This window comes from Hyperoodon ampullatus, assembly GCF_949752795.1.
Source record: "Hyperoodon ampullatus genome assembly, chromosome: 18".
Taxonomy (NCBI): Eukaryota; Metazoa; Chordata; class Mammalia; order Artiodactyla; family Ziphiidae; genus Hyperoodon; species Hyperoodon ampullatus.
Genome location: NC_136931.1, coordinates 59,689,449 through 59,706,038, shown reverse-complemented (window position 1 = coordinate 59,706,038; position 16,590 = coordinate 59,689,449). Strand labels below are relative to the sequence as shown.

Below are 16,590 nucleotides of genomic sequence, written 5' to 3'. Positions count from 1 at the left end.
CACGGGTGAATAAAGCCCTCAGCACAGCATCTGGCCTGTTGTAACTGCCATCAGCGTATTTGCTGAGAGGAATCATACCACTAAGCAATCGCTCTGTTCTAGGTGCCATGTCTAGTGTTTTCATCCATTATTTTGTTTAACAGTATTTATTCAGTGTCTGTAGGAACAAAGCCCCCTGCCCGGGTGCAATAGAGAGAAAACAGCATGATTCTCGTGAACATAGTGGGGAGGGCATCCCAGTCTTCATGACGCACCCCGATAACTGCTAATGGCCAAGATATGCCCTACTGGTTTGTAATCTTATTCTTTCCGGACAAGACACATCAATTTAATGTTACAGGTTTTTTTTTTTTTCTTTTCCTTTTTATCTCTTTTTTTGGCCCACGGATATGGGGGTGGGCAGGTGAGTAATCAACTGCGCAACATTTTTTTTGGGGGGGGCGTGCCATGTGGCCTGTGGGATCCTAGTTCTCCGACCAGGGATTGAACCCTGGGCTCTCGGCAGTGAAAGTGCCGAGTCCTAACCACTGGACCGCCAGGGAATTCCCCAACTGCACATTTGAAGTGCAGTTAATTCTTGATGTGATCTTTCAGTAAATATTTTATTTGGAAAAATATATAAAGTATATAAATAATATATAAGATATATACCAGGCATCATATATATGATAGTCCATAGTATATATAATTATATATAAGATCATGTATATTGCATTTGTGATTGTATCAGGTACAATCATTACGTATTGTCAGTGTATAATATGTTACAAACTTTAAATGTTACTTTGACAATAATGCTCTGAGTACGACCAGCAATTGCTCCCATTTCATGAGGAGGAAACTGAGGCACGGAGGCAGGTGGACACTTGGCCAGAGGGACAGAGGCAGGAGACGGTCACAGGAGGAGTCCTTGGGAGCTGGAGAGGGGCAGACACAGGGGCGTGGGGAGGCAGGAGGCCCAGAGCCCAGCTTTAACAGGGGTGTGTGCACCCCGGGGCCTGGGCTGGGCCTCCCCCGCACCATCACACCTGCCTCTCCCGGTCACTCTGGGTGACCCCACGCGGCAGTGTGGCTAAATGGGGAGGTGTAAAGCTCCCCAGATCATCAGTGAGCTTCTGGTGGGGCTGGAGAGGGCCAGAGGCCTGCAGCGGCCCCTCTCACCCTGCCGCTGGGGGACCCAGGTGGCCAGCTCTGCAGCCTGACCCTTCGGCTCCAGCCCAGCAGCTGCCCTGCAGGCCCTGCAGCCCCCCGGGGAGGGGCTCAGCTCTAGCCTGAGTGGGGTGGGGGCGTGGTAGAGGGCAGCCTGGGGTCCCCGGGCCCTCGCGAATCCTGGCTCTGCCTCTGGCTGCTGACCAATGCCTCTGTTTCTCCAGGGCTCAGTTTCCCCAGCAGTAGATTGGAAGCCATCATCCCACTCGTCCAAGCCTTGTCGGGAGGACTCCACAAAGTCTTGAATGAATTTTAAAAAGTTAAGAAATAAAGAGCCAGGGCCTGACACCTTATAAGCATTGAATGAAGGGTCATCATTGCATTATTTAATTTTAGTTTTAGTTTTTGAATAGGTAACATGCTGTGGGGGAAATTCAAATAATACGAAAGGCAGAGTGATCAAAAGTTCCTCCAGGGGCTTCCCTGGTAGCACAGTGGTTAAGAATCCACCTGCCAATGCAGGGGACACGGGTTTGAGCCCTGGTCCGGGAAGATCCCACATGCCGCAGAGCAACTAAGCCCGTGTGCCACAGCTACTGAGCCGGTGCTCTAGAGCCTGCAGGCCACAACTACTGAGCCCACGTGCCACAACTACTGAAGCCCGCGCACCTAGAGCCCGAGCTCCACAACAAGGGAAGCCACCGCAATGAGCAACCCTCACACCGCAACAAAGAGTAGCCCCCGCTCGCTGCAACTAGAGAAAGCCCGCGTGCAGCAGCAAAGACCCAATGCAGCTAAAAATAAATAAATAAATAAATTTATTTTTTTAAAAAAGAATTACTATGCTGTATACCTAAAACTAACACAATATTGTAAGTCAACTATACTTCAAAATAAAAAAAAAAAAGTTCCTCCAAAGTCACATATTGACACTGATTACTGACTCAATTAAAGCAGCAATAGAAAATTGGGAAAATTGGGGGACGAAGAATACAGACTGAGTATTAGCTTATTTTAAGGAATTACCGTTAGTGCTGTTCGATGTGATTGATAAAAGTTTGGCAGTTGAGCTGGAAATTTTCCTTCCTTTGGTGGAAACGTAAACCTGAGCATTGGGGCAGGATTTATCATGATGTCTGTAGTTTATTTAGTGACTTTTAGCTTTTTATGAGGGAAAATTTCTAGCAGAACCAAAAGTAAAAAGTAAAGGAACTTTCCTGTGCTCAGCAACACACGTGCTGTTGACTCAAGATCCCCACCCTCACTTGGGCCATGTTTTTCGTCTGCTGGAGTATTTGAAACCAAACACCAGGCAGTGTATCATTTTGCCCCAGATGATTTCCGTAGGCTGCAATTTACTTTAAAATACTCCATCCCCACAAAAGAAAAGAGAGAGAAAGAGAGTATGGCAAAAAGTAATGTTTGTGAAGTCTGGTCAGTGGAGTGGAGGGTGTTCCCAGTGGCTTTCCTTTTCCACTGTTCTGTGCTTGCAACTTTCCACAAACCTCGAAAAGTCAAAGAACAAAGCAAGTTCTGCCTCTGCACGGCGCCCCCCCATCCCTGCCCAGGTTCCCAGGGCCAACACAGAAGCCAGTTTCCTGGGGATCCTTCCAGAGGCCCAGAGACATTTCTAGCTGCGTCTTTATTAATAGCAGGTTGTAGTAGTAGTTGAAACCTGATTGGGCAGGCGTCCGGGCTGAGTCACACAGGCCTGTCCCGGGTCACCCCACACCTCCTCCCCTCTGACCCCATGTAAGCCGATTGCCACTCAGAACCTCAGTTTCCTTTTCTGTAAACTGGGGATAAATCGCCACCCTTTTGGGTGGCTGGGAGGATGCAGTATAAAGGCCCCAGCGCAGAGCTGGGCTCAGAGCCTTGCTGAGTACATGAAAGAAGACTTTTCCCCAGAGTCTCTCTCAGCTATTAAGAGCTCCCGGGTCTGACGGGGGAGGGCTGGGGGTGGGGACTCTTGGTATTAGGGGGCTTTGGGAGTGGTCTCCCTGGTCCCCAGAGGTCCATGGAGGCAGGTGGATGCACAGAGCCCTGGGTCTCCCATCCCAGGTAAGGTGTATGAAGGGGCTGGGCTCCCCTTTCTCTGCTGCCCTCAGGCCTGGCCCCTGGGGGTTCATAATATGTTTTGTCCCTCTGTCCTGGGACCAGAGCCCAGAGTCCAAGCTGGTCTAAGTTTGGAAGGGGGAGGGAGGGGTGGGGGGGTGACAGGATGTCTCTGAGCTGTCACACACACCCCTGTCCCGGGCCCAGAAAAAGGGAGGGACAAAAGGCTTGGATAGAGTCAGAAACAAAGACGGGAGAGAGACGGAGAGACACTGGGGAGAGCAGGCCAGAGTGGGGGACAGAGTGCGGACATCCTGAAAGACAGACAGACAGACAGCGGCCACAGTGGGAAGAGCGTGGGGACAGGAGCGAGGGGCCGGGGACCAACAGACAGGCGGGGAGACCCACCCCGAGACCCGGGAGCTAGGAAAAGGGCAAGACAGAGACAGGGAGGTGTGGAGAGAGGGAACCAGACAGGCAGGGAAGTCTCTGGACTCGGACGCAGACCCTTCAGATGAGCTCCAGGCCTTGGCCCTGCTCAGGGGTGTAGTGGAGCTCAGTGGGCGTGCTGCTTTTGGGGAGCCCAGACCAGGGGTGCTTGCCCGAGGGCCAGCTGACACCAGGTCACCCTGAGATGGAGCTCAGGGACCCCAAGAACCAGGAGGATGGGGACCCGGAGGTGAGAGACAGGAGACGAGGGAGGGAGAAACAGAGACAGAGAGAGAGAAAGAGAGATGATGGAGATGGAGAGGGCCAGGGGGCAGACACAGAGAGACACAGAGAGAAACGGAAGAGACAGGGAACCAGAGAAACATCAAAGACCCAGAAGAACGTAAACCCGAGGACACACAGCAGGGCTGAGACCCCCGGGGGAAATGTGCTCAGAAACAAAGAACAGGAAACCCAGGAAGGGAGGAGGATGGAGGAGGAGAGCGGCAGCGTCAGGAGCGGTGCGGGCCGCGCAGGCCGGGGCTTCTGGGGGCTCCCACAGACTGCAGATGGCAGTGGGCAGGGTCGCTGAGACAATCACCCATAACCCCGCCAGGACACAAAAACAGGTGGCCTGAGGGCGGGTGAGTCATTGTGACTCACCCTCCTCTCTGGGGACCGACCCCCCACCTCAGCCCTGGGCTGGGCCTCCAGGCCCCCCTGCTGCTCTAGGTGGGCCCCAGACTCACCCCCTCCCCACCTCTGTCCCTCTCCTGCAGGAGGACACAGCCACGGCCCTCCAGAGGCTCGTGGAGCTGACGGCCACCAGGGTGACCCCAGTGAGGAGTCTGCGTGTCCAGTATCACCTCATCCGGAAGCTCGGCTCCGGCTCCTACGGCCACGTGCTCCTTGCCCGGCCTCGCCGAGGGGGTGAGTTTGGCCACCAAAGGGCACAGTTCTTGATGTCCCCCAGGTTCCCCCCTCTGAAACCACTGAGACAGGGAGCAGCCTCACGGGGAGCTGATGAGGACCCTTCTTGATGGGGCTCCAGAAAGCTAAGAGCTCTGTGGTCTTCCAAAAAATGGAACTCACCCAGAGAGGGTGAGGGACTTGCCTGAGGTCACACAGCAAGGCGGGAGCACAACAACTTGGACTGAAATTCAAGTCGCCGCGTCCCCTACTTCATGCGAGAGGACACTGAGGTCCAGAGAGGGTCAGGCGGTTGTGCAAGACCACACAGCAATCTGACGCAGAGCAGAGAGAGTCCTCAGGGAAGGTCTCCTCCAACCCCCACTTCACAGATGGGGAAACTCGAGGTGCAGAGAGGTCAGACACCATGCCCTGCCCCTCTTGTTTTATGCGTAAGATGTCTGAGGCTCAGAGAGGTTGAGTGGCTTGCCTAAGGCCCCACAGCAAGATCAGAGCGCCCTGAGTTCCCTCCTGCCCCCACCTCCCCAGCAGGTCCGGCTGTGGCTCTGAAGCTCCTACCTCGGGACTCGGTCCTGAGAACCACTTTCCTGAGAGAGTTCTGTGTGGGCCGCTGTGTCTCATCACATCCAGGCCTGCTCCAGACCCTGGCAGGACCCCTGGAGACCCCCCGACACTTCGCCTTCGCCCAGGAGTATGCACCCTGTGGGGATCTCAGCGGGATGCTGCAGGAACGGGTGAGGCAGGCACGCAAGGGACAGAGGTTGGGACTGCTTATCCCAGGTCTGACTTTGTCCCTCCCCCAACCCTGTCTCCAACCCTGACCCCCAAATCTTAACTCCGCCCTAAGCCCCCAAACCACCTCCTTATTTCTAATTCTCAGTGCAGTTCCATGACTAACCCCATCCCTAATCCATCCAGGGCAGGGAGTTGGGATTGGGGTTGAGGATGGATCGGGTCGGATGAGGGGGTAGGGATGCAGACAGAGATGGGATTTTAATTGGCATTGGCCACACCATTGGGAATGGGTGTGGGTGGAGTTGGATGGGCTGAGTTTACGGTTGATTACAGATTGGTCACGGGTGTGAAGAAGAGCATGGATGGGGCTGCAGAGTGAAGCAGAGATGGTTGACGATGTGTGTGTAGATTGAGTTGGAGAAGGGCTGTAATGAAGTTCTCTCTAGAAAGACCAGGTCAGGACTGAATCCATGATATTCTGGGGGTACTTGAGTTTGAAGTTAGGGTGGGGCCATCTTTAGGAATAGACTTTGGATTTGAAATAGGGTTGGGGATAAACAGAAGGAAAAAAGGAAGGGAGGAAGAGAAGGAGGGAAAGAGTAGGATGGATGGATGAATGGATGGACGTTTGGACGGATTGAAGGACACAGGGATGAATGGATGGATGTTGGCTATTAAATAACTGGAAAAATTATTGAATTGCTGACTAGCTGGTGGAATGGGTATTGAGTGGAAACCCTGCTGTATAGACCGTTGGATGGATGACTGGTTTGATGGATGGATTGCTGTCTTGCCGCCTGGCTAGCTGGATGGACCGATCTATCAATGGATTGATGAAATAAACTGTGGGACTTCAGAACTGGGTCTGAGTTAGAGATGTGACCTAAATTAGTACGGGACTAAGATTAGGATTAAGTGTGGGATTTGGGTTTTCATTGGAGACCTTGGTGGTCAGTTTAGAGGAGCTAAGAGATATAAGGAGTGGGTTTGAGTGTTAGGACAAAGTTGGATGGAAGTTAAAGAAGTTCTGGTTAGATTTGGGGTTCCAGTGAGGAAAACATCTGGGAGTTGGTCTACAGGGGTACAGATGTGGGGGCAGTTTGTGGTTGAGGATGATCTGGAGAAGCTGTTGGGGGGATGTTTTGGGGACACTAGAGGTAGCCACTGGTCTGGGGATTTGGATTCTTGAACCCCAAGAAGCAACATAAAGAAGGAACCAAGGCAGCCTGACCTTCATCCTCTCTCTTTGACCCCAGGGCCTCCCAGAGCTGCAGGTGAAGCGGGTGATGGCCCAGCTAGCTGGAGCCCTGGACTTCCTCCATGGCCGGGGGCTGGTGCATGCGGACGTCAAGCCAGACAACGTGCTGGTCTTTGACCCTGTCTGCAGCCGTGTGGCCCTGGGTGACCTGGGTCTGACCCGGCCTGAGGGCAGTCCAACCTCTGCCCCGCCAGGGCCACTGCCCTCCGCCCCACCCGAGCTCTGCCTCCTGCTGCCCCCTGACACCCTGCCCCTGCGACCAGCAGTGGACTCCTGGGGGCTGGGGGTGCTTCTCTTCTGTGCGGCCATTGCCTGTTTCCCTTGGGGCGTGGCGCTAGCCCCTGACCCTGAGTTCGAGGCCTTTGCTGGCTGGATGACCACCAGGCCCCAGCCACTTCAACCACCGCCCCCTTGGGACCAGTTTGCGCCCCCGGCTCTGGCACTGCTCCAGGGGCTTCTGGACCTGGATCACCAGACTAGGAGCCCTCCACTGGCTGTCCTGGACTTCCTGGGGGATGATTGGGGGTTAAAGGAGAACAAAGAGAGATCTGAGGGCTTGGGGAGTATGTCCAGTGACGATGGGGAGGGGGAGGAAGAGGGAGGAGCAAGCCTGGAAGAGTGGTCAGAGGAGGAGGAGAATGACGACAAAGATGGTGGGAGGACATGGACAGATGGGGGAGAGCCCTGACCCGGTGACTGGGACAGGTGCCCAGAGCTTGGGCCAAAGGCCCCTCCCCCAGCCCCCATGGCCACCTGGATGGAGAGACAGCTGCTCCCGGGAGGACAGAGATGGAACACACTGCATCTCTCCCAACTGAAGGCTGGACTTGTATCACAATTCCCCTCCCGACTGAGGACCCGGGAGTCCGGAACCCCCGGTAACTCCTCCCTCAGACCCAGGAGTCCAGGGCCCCTCCTCCCTCAGACTCAGGGGTCCAGACCACTCCTCCCTCAGACTCAGGGGTCCAGACCGCTCCTCCCTCAAGGACCCTTCCTCTCTCTTCTGTCCTGAACGTGTCTTCTTGAAGGAAAGTGCTGTTTCCCCTGTAGATCCATTTCTGCACGGTGGGGACATGTTGGGTGCTTATGGACTTGTGATGTGGTCACTCCTCTCCGTTAAGACCTTAGGTGACTCCCGCTGGCCTTGGCACCAAATCTGGGCTTTCCACATCCAACGCCATGGAAACCTCGCCTTCCATCTCTCCCACTTCCCTGGGCTCTGGGGGACATTAAGGGAGGCACTCATCCTTTCTGGACCTAAATCGACACACAGACAGGCACACACACACCCTCTCTTGCCTGCAGACGTTTGGAAACCCTGTGTTCTCCCCCGAGAATGCCTTCTTCCCAACTCCAGGCCTCCAGAAAGTAGACCCCGCCCCGGGGGCCTCTCCGGCTCCTCCGAAATTTGTAGCCCAGCGATCTGCGCCTCCACCTTTTCCATCTCCCCTCGCAGGCTGCCCAGGATGGACTTGGTCTTGTTCACCTGTACATCCTCTCGGGCTCTGCTCTCACCTGGCGAGCCTCCTGCGCCAGCTCCCTGAGAGCACAAGCACTGTGGCGTGTGCTGGTCCCTGGCGTGTGCTGGTCCCATCCACGCTGAGGGCCACGGCTGGTTTGCAGGGGTCTTGTGTTCACCCAGGCCGGCCTGATGCCACCCCCATCCCAGCACACAGACCCCTGACTTGTGAAGCTTCCCGCCTGCAGGGCAGGGGCTGCGAGTATCCGATGCCGCATACCCCGCACCCAGCACGGTCATGGGGACCTGCTTCTTTCTGGGGAATCTGTCCTACGTGCTTTCTAGATTTAAAAACGTGAGTTCACGCCATACAACGGGGTGTCCTGGATAGGACCCTGGGGCAGGTAAAGGTTGTTGGTGGACATGGGAAGCGTCTAGCATTTGACTGATGGTTACTGTCTTCATTTGGACAAATGCACCGATGGCTGGGTGAGGGATTCACCTGGCAGGGAGCTAGGCGAGGCGACATGGGAGCTCAAAGCAGCTGTCCTGTACATCTAAAAATGATTCTGAAATAAAAAGTAAATTTAAAAGGAATCAAGTGAGTTCACATTGATCATCTCGATCTAAACCTGAGGGGGTGGGTGCGACCCTCCAGGACCCCGCCCCTGCCTCCTCCTCCAGCCCTGGGAGTCCCTGCCTGCTCCCCGCCCCCGCCCCGCCCCTTTGAAGTCTGCAGACTCATAACTGGGACGCCCCTCCCTTCCTCCCTCCCCTCAGGGCCTTCACTTCCCAGTTGCTGCACCACCTGCTCCCCCTCTGCTCTGTGTCTGAGGTCATTTCTCACTGCATCGTTCTGGAATCTTGTTGTCTCATCCTTTCCCCACACAGGACCCCATGTCTCCTCCCCCGGACGCCCCTTACCAAACACTTGTGTCGGACCTGTCAGTGGGGCACTGATGGGGCAGCTGGCTGGAGTCAAGGCAGGGGCAAGCTGAAGAAATGATTCATCCTCTACAGGGGACCAGGAATCCTGGGTCTGAGGGGGAGGGGCTGGGGGTCCGGACCCCTGGGTCTGAGGGGGGAGGGGCTGGGGGCCCGGACCCCTGGGTCTGAGGGGGGAGGGGCTGGGGGCCCGGACCCCTGGGTCTGAGGGGGGAGGGGCTGGGGGCCTGGACCCCTGGGTCTGAGGGGGGAGGGGCTGGGGGCCTGGACCCCTGGGTCTGAGCGGGGAGGGGCTGGGGGCCCGGACCCCTGGGTCTGAGGGGGGAGGGGCTGGGGGCCCGGACCCCTGGGTCTGAGGGAGGAGGGGCTGGGGGCCCTGGACCCCTGGGTCTGAGCGGGGAGGGGATGGGGGCCCGGACCCCTGGGTCTGAGGGAGGAGGGGCTGGGGGCCCTGGACCCCTGGGTCTGAGCGGGGAGGGGATGGGGTCTGGTCTGAAGTGACTTCCTGGCCTGGGACATCTGTCTGGCCAGAGCCAGTTCTGGGAGACAACGCACGATGTCGCTCTCCCCTTGAGGTTGAAGGGGCGAGGCCTGGGGCGGGGCTACGACCCCCTAGGTGGGGGCGGGGTCTTGCTGCAGGGCAGGCCTCTGCTGGCCTGGGCTCTGAGGGCTGGGCACTGACCACAGCGGGCAGCCGAAGGGTCAGGCAAGCCTTGGAGAAGGTGAGGTCCGGAGGTTGGAGCCCGGGTCAGGAGGAGGCAAGGGTCAGACCGCCTGAGGTGGGCCTGCGGGTGAAGCTGTGCAGGTGGTCAGAGTCGTGGGTTCTTTGGGGGATCAGGGGCTAATTACAGACCTTGAGACTGCAGAGTGGTTGAGTGTCAGGGACACAGAATCTTGGGGGCGTCCCAAGATGTGTGAGTTATATAAGGTCCTGGCAGAGGGGTCAGCTGGGTGTCTGGACCCCTGGGTCTGAGGAAGGAGGACCTGGGGGCCTGGACCCCTGGGTGTGAGGGAGGAGGGGCTGGGGCTATTGAGTTGGACCCCAGACCACTTAAGGGCTTGGTGATCATTCCCGAGTGCTTGCTCCCACCCAAGACGCAGGCGTCCCCCAGGCCCTGGTGTGAGCCACCCGCCCTCCACAGGCCCTGGGGGCAGAGAGCACCTGTTTGCTCTTAGGAGGCTGAGGCTGCTCACCCACCCCCAGGGCCCAAGTCTGTTTGCTTTGGAAACAGGTGGGGGGGTGTCTCGAGTTATCTGGTTCATCTTTCATCCTCAGGCCATCAGGTGGCGCAGGGATGTGGGGGTGGGGTGAGGGACATCTGTGGCCTCAGGCTTGACCTCACCCCAACCCGCAACTGGTCTCCCCACTCCCAAGACGCCTCTAATAAGAAGGGAAAACGAGTCACGATGGCCTGAGTCAATCAGCTTCCACCCTCCTCCTCAGATCCAGGAGTCCAGGTCCCCACACCCTCCTCCCTTGGCCCCTGGTCTGGCAGGACCTAAGTCCTGGTCACCCTCTCTTCTGCCCTTGCAGAGATGCCTGGGAAGCCATCAGAGGAGAAACAGGTGGAGATGGGGGCTGTGGAGAACGGTGCTGGGGAGGACCTGGGGGGCCTCACGGCAGAGGAGCTACGGCAGGGCCAGGAAGCGGCCCTGGCACTGGAGGACATGATGGCGCTGAGCGCCCAGACCCTGGTCCGGGCCGAGGTGGACGAGCTCTACCAGCATGTGCGTCCCCTGGGCCAGGGCCGCTTTGGCCGGGTCCTGCTGGTCACCCACCGTCAGAAAGGTACAAAGGCCTAGGGACAGAGGCGGGGGGCAGTGGTGTGGGCCCAGGCAGAAGCTAGCCAAGGCTGGGGAGCCTGTGGACCTCACTCAAGTCCGGCCTCTGCCCCTCCAGGCTGTGTGTTCTCAGTAACTCCCCCACCCTCTCCGAACCTCAGCCTCCGCCTTTGAAAACATGGCTGACGATTCCTTCTCTGAAAGAACCGTGATTCCCTGAGGACATGTCAGTAGCTCTAGTTGCTGGGGACAGTGGGGAGGAAGACAGAGCCCCCTCTCATGGCCCTCACATGTGGCCGGCTTGGTGGTCATTGTGGGAGTGACGCAGAGCCATGCTGTCTGCCAGGCACTTAGAAGGCCAGCACACGGTGGTTGTGCAATAAGTGCTCCCCAACCCCAATCTGGTCGTCACCTTCCAAGGAGACTGGAGGGCTCAGCCCTGTCCAGGGGGCTGCTGGGCCCCCAAGGAGGAGTCTGAGCCAGCCCGGCCCTCAGGGAGCTCCCAGCACGAATGGGGAGAGGGTGTGTTAGTTTCCTGTGATTGTCATAACAAAGTACCACAGACTAGCGGGGGCTCACAGTTCTGGAGGCGGGAGTCTGAGATCAAGGTGCCGGCACGGTTGGTTTCTCCTGAGGCCTCTCTCCTCGGCCGTGCAGATGGCCACCTTCTCCCTGTGTCCTCACACCGTCTCCCCTGTGTGCATGTCTGTGTCCAAATCTCCTCTTCTTATAAGGACACCAGTCATACTGGACTAAGGACCACCCCAATGATCTCATTTTACCTCTTTCAAGACCCTCTCTCCACGGAATTCCCTGGCGGTCCAGTGGTTAGGATTCTGCGCTTTCACTGCCGCGGGCCTGGGTTCAGTCCCTGGATGGGGAACTAAGATCCCGCAAGCCGTGGGGCGCAGCCAAATACAGGCATATTCTGTGATACTGCAGGGTGAGAACTTTAACATATGAATTTCGCAGTGGGGAGTCGGTGGGGAGGGACACAAGTCAGCCCATAACAGAGAAAGATGCAAAAAGGTGCAGACCTGGGTCATCACAGAACTTGGAGGCCATAATGGGGAACAGAGGGTTTGTAAGGGGGCCTCATCCAGGTCCTCAGAATCAAAGGCAGCTTGTGCTTGATGGTGGGAATTCAGGGCATTGTCGATAAACAGAAGAGGCACTGCTGCACCCAGCTGGGGAGGGGGAGGGGAATGGTTAGCATTTTAGGTAAGGACGTGACCCTCCCCCATCACACACAGCCTCTTGGGCAAGGTTGGGCCCTGGCAGCTGGTGACTCAAAAATTGAAGAAACCATATGCTATTTGTCTTTCTCTGACTTACCTCACTCAGTATGACAATCTCTAGGTCCATCCATGTTGCTGCACATAGCACGATTTCATTCTTTTTTATGGCTTGAGGAATACTCCATTCTGTGTTTAGCCATTCATCTGTCTATGGGCATTTAGGTTGCTTCCATGTCTTGGCTATTGTAAATAGTTCACTATGAACATTGGGGTGCATGTGTCTGAATGGAGTCTTTTCCAGATATATGCCCAGGAGTAGGATTGCAGGATCATATGATAACTCTGTTTTCAGTTTTTTAAGGACCGTAACGGAAAAGAAAAAAACAAAAATTGAAGAAACCAGAGTTTCTGCCTTCCGGGAGTTTACATTCTAGGAAGTTGTTTCCACGTGTGGCAAAACTCACAGGAATTCCTTAGTGGGCTCTAATACCCAGTTCAGGGTATCTTTTCCCCAGCTGCCTCAAACATGGCTTTTTGGCATGGGTTTGCTGGAACGAGGGGCCCAATAAAATTACTGGAGGTTCTGAGTTCGGTTTTCATGGTACCATTCTACCTGCTCCAAGACAGCAGAGTAGGAACTCACTAAATACCATTATCATTATCATTATCATTACCACTGGTGTTGTTTCCGTGGCCACGCTATTTTAGGGCAGGCTTGGCAGGGGGCAGGCGGTGGAGGGGGTGAGGGCGGCATACGGGAGAGAGTCCAGGCTGAGGGGCAGGAGGGCTGGCCCTAGGCTCGTGCCCCTCTCACCCCTGTCCCTGCTCCATCAGGCACAACCTTGGCCCTGAAGCAGCTCCCAAAGGCCTCCACCACCCTCCGAGGCTTCCTGTATGAGTTCTGTGTGGGCCTCTCCCTGGGATCGCACTCGGCCATCGTGGCGGCCTACGGCATTGGCGTGGAGTCAGTCGACTCCTACAGCTTCCTGACCGAGCCTGTCCTGCATGGGGACCTCATCGCCTTCATCCAGCCCAAGGTGGGTCAGCCTCCCATGGCTCAGGGGGTCCCACGTGGACAGCCCTACCCAACCTGGGCCCCAGGAATCACACTCACTGCACCGTGACTCAGGTAGCCCTGCAGAGGCCCCACTGGGCCCGCAGGTCTTGTGGAATTGTGAGGCCTCTAAGGAGTTCACGGCCGCCACAGAATCAACACTGCACCCTACTGAGGTTCACCATGGCCCATGGGGCTCACACCAGGCCTCATGGGGCTCACACCAGGGCCCATGGGGCTCACACCAGGGCCAACGGGGCTCACACCAGGCCTCACCGGAGCCACCCTCTTTGGGGCCCTCCATCCCCTGGGCCTGCTCCCCGGGGCCAAGGACAAGGGCTACAGCACCGTTCCCTTCTGGCTGGCGGGCAGGGTGGTGGACCCTGACACCTGTCACCCACAGGTGGGCCTCCTGCAGCCAGCAGCCCAGCGCTGTGCGGCCCAGCTGGCCTCAGCCCTGGAGCACATTCACTCCCGCGGCCTGGTGTACCGGGACCTCAAGCCGGAGAACGTGCTGGTGTGTGACCCAGCCTGCCGGTGGGTCAAGCTGACCGACTTCGGCCACACGCGGCCCCGCGGGACCCTGCTGCGCCTGGCGGGGCCGCCCATACCCTACACGGCCCCGGAGCTCTGCGGCCCCCCGCCCCTCCCCGAGGGCCTGCCCATCCAGCCCGCCCTGGACGCTTGGGCACTGGGCGTCCTGCTCTTCTGCCTTCTCACTGGCTACTTCCCCTGGGACCAGCCCCTGGTGGAGGCCGACCCCTTCTACGAGGACTACGTCATCTGGCAGGCCTCAGGCCAGCCCCAGGCCCGTCCTCAGCCCTGGCTTGGCCTGACGCCCGTGGCGGACGCTCTCCTGTGGGGGCTGCTGGACCCTCACCCCCGAAGGAGGAGCCCTGTGAGCTCCATCCGGGACTACCTGGGGCGGCCCTGGAGGCAGCGGGAGGGGGAGGCTGAGGAGGTGCCCCAGGGGGACAAGGGGGACCCAGAGTGAGAAGCGCGGGGGCAGCCCGGGCCCAGCCCGGCCTGGGGAGGCTCCGGAAGGCAACCCCAGCCCCCATCCTGAGGTCTCCTCCGCATTCATGGGGGCGGCTGGCTGCTCTGCTGTCTGTTGGTCTCTGTCTCATGATTTTCCCCTTTCTGTCCTTACTTCCCAGGCGGGGCGTCTGTCTGCTGCCTTGGTCCGGGGAAAGGGGGTCTCCGAGAGCACCCCGCGTCTGTCCACACCTGCCCCGTCTTCCCCGGGCCTTGGCGCCCGCTGCTCCCTTTGCCTGCGGTGCTCTTGGTGCTTTCCCGCACCTCCTGCCGAGCTGTCTCAGCCAGGCCGCCCCTCACCACCGGTGGGACGCTACAGCCGCCCCCCAGCCTGCACTCCCAGCCCCCTGCTCTCGCTCCGCTCCCCCTTCCTCTGTGACACTCACTCCCTTCCAGCCGTCGTAGTGCTTATTCTGTGTGTCCGGCTGGAACGTGGGCTCCCGGGGGCCCAGGATCTCAGCCTGTCCTGCTCTCTGATGGATGCCACGTAGAAGGGGTGATCCTGCCCCGTGTAGGTGGTCCACAGATGCTTATTCAGTGAACGGGCCCCCTGGTTCTGCACGGCCTCCCTCCGTGTATGCCTGTCTTCCTGCCCTTGTCTGTTCTGTCCTGCTGGGCCCACACCCTCTTGATAATGTGCTTTGTCTTCTCTGTCACCCCAACCGCTCTCTGCAAATAAAGTCCATCTGGCACGTAGGTCCCCGTGACGCTGTCGGTCTGGCAGTGTGGGAAAGGCCAGCGTGTGCGTGCCTGTGTGGAGGAGAGACAGAGACAGGGAGAAAGGGAGAGACAGACAGAGGCAGAAGGAATGGCAGACAGCGGTCCCACCGGGGGCTCCTGCGAGGTGCTGGCTCCGCGTGTGAGTTTGTGGTGTGCCTGGGAGTAAGTGTGTCAGCACTGTTTGCACCTACTCTGCACACATATGTGTGAGGAGAGGGATTAGCCATCAGAGCTGGAAAGTGTTCAGCTGTTCTCAGGTGGGGAGGAACTTGAGTGTGTATTTCTGGGTATTTGTGTGTCCATGAGTGTCTGAGCCCACGTGTGTGTGTAAATAATGGTGTGTGTTTGTGTGTGTGAGAGAGAGACATGAGGGTTTGAATGTGTCTCACCCTATGCAGATGACATGAGTGCGTGGGTTTTGTGTGTCTACAAGCATCTGAGCCCCCGTGTGCTCATGAGGGAAGAGAATGGAAGTCTGCGTGCATCTCAGTGTGCAGTGAGATGTCTGCGTGTCTGTGAGACCTTGCGCCTGTATGTGGTATGTGGTGTGTGTGTGTGTAGCAGGGGGAAGACGAGTCACAGGCGCGGCTGCCAGTCACCAGCTGGGCCCTCCTCTCCTTCACACCCACCCACCCCCGCCACCCGTCTCCCTGGCCCCTTCTTGGCAGCCACCCTGTTTACAAACACTCTCTCTTCCTCTCTGTGCCCTCCTTGGCCGCCCGCCTAGAGAATGGCTACAACTCAGGGCTAGATCATGTGTCACCCTCTCCCTGGCCCTGCACCCCCCAGGGCCCCTGCTGTGGCCACCAAGGTGTTGCCTGGAGGGGAGGGGTGTGGTGGAGGCAGCCTGTGTGGAGTGACCCCAAGGATCCTTTCAATCTAAGTTCAGTCCAGAGACCTGGGGACATGGACCCCTGTCCCGGGCAATCCAGGTGAGCTTCCTGGAGTAAGGGGAGAATAAGATGGTGGGTGCAGAAGGGGGAGCATGAGCAGGACCTCCTGCCACCTCACCCGTGAATCTGAAATAACGCAAGCAATTAGGCCAAGAATGAGTCCCCAAAAAGCTGGAGGTGGCTGGGGGGTGGGGTGGGGCTGAGGGGCGGGGAAGTGGAGAGGAGCAGGGTCTGGGTGGGGGGCACAGAGGGTGCTAATTGGTGGCATCAGCTGGGGATTAACTGGGAGGTGATAATGACCCAGCGATGGGCCCCCGCAGGAGGGCTGGAGGAAGAGACAGGAGTGGATGGGATGGTGCTAACTTAGCGTTAACTTAATTACAGGACACATAATACTAATCTAATACTTTACTCGAATGAAGCCGCTTACCCCTCAAGCAGCTCCCAGCAGGTGGCACGTCCTGAACGCTGGAAGGGGTCCCTTAGATCCTCCCCACTTCAGGGTGGACACAGGTGGTCCAGAGCAGCCGAGGTACCTGCCTGAGGTCACACAGAAGGTTGGGCAGAGGGAGGATTCAAAGCCAGGCCAGCTCTTCAACTGTCCAAGGTCCATGCTCTTTCTTACTTACTTACTTATTTATTTCTTGGCCGCGCTGTACGGCATGTGGGATCTTCGTTCCCCGACCAGGGATCGAACCTACGCCCCCTGCATTGGAAGTGCAGAGTCTTAACTGCTGAACCGCCAGGGAAGTCCCAAGGTCCATGCTCTTAAACTGTAGGAGAGTCCTGTGGCCGTCAGGACCTGGGGGAGGGGTCTTGATGGGACTGGGGGCCTGAGCACACGTGTGTGAGCATGGATGTGAGTGTGACAGAGTAAGGATGAGTGTGAGTATGTGGGTGTGTGTTGC

General features: G+C 57.5%; 2 protein-coding genes across 2 annotated transcripts; both read left to right on the top strand.

The window, feature by feature from the left end:
• Positions 1–3,838: 3,838 nt before the first annotated feature.
• Positions 3,839–7,244, top strand: SBK3 (SH3 domain binding kinase family member 3; the record flags this gene model as incomplete). The annotated part of the gene is made up of 4 exons (XM_079724458.1): positions 3,839–3,883; positions 4,413–4,563; positions 5,095–5,297; positions 6,555–7,244. The coding sequence occupies 4 exons, from the start codon at positions 3,839–3,841 to the stop codon at positions 7,242–7,244; spliced, it is 1,089 nt and encodes a 362-aa protein (XP_079580584.1).
• Positions 7,245–10,496: 3,252 nt separating this feature from the next.
• SBK2 (SH3 domain binding kinase family member 2) lies at positions 10,497–14,028 on the top strand (the record flags this gene model as incomplete). The annotated part of the gene is made up of 3 exons (XM_079724153.1): positions 10,497–10,749; positions 12,815–13,017; positions 13,438–14,028. The coding sequence occupies 3 exons, from the start codon at positions 10,497–10,499 to the stop codon at positions 14,026–14,028; spliced, it is 1,047 nt and encodes a 348-aa protein (XP_079580279.1).
• Between the last annotated feature and the right edge of the window lie 2,562 nt (positions 14,029–16,590).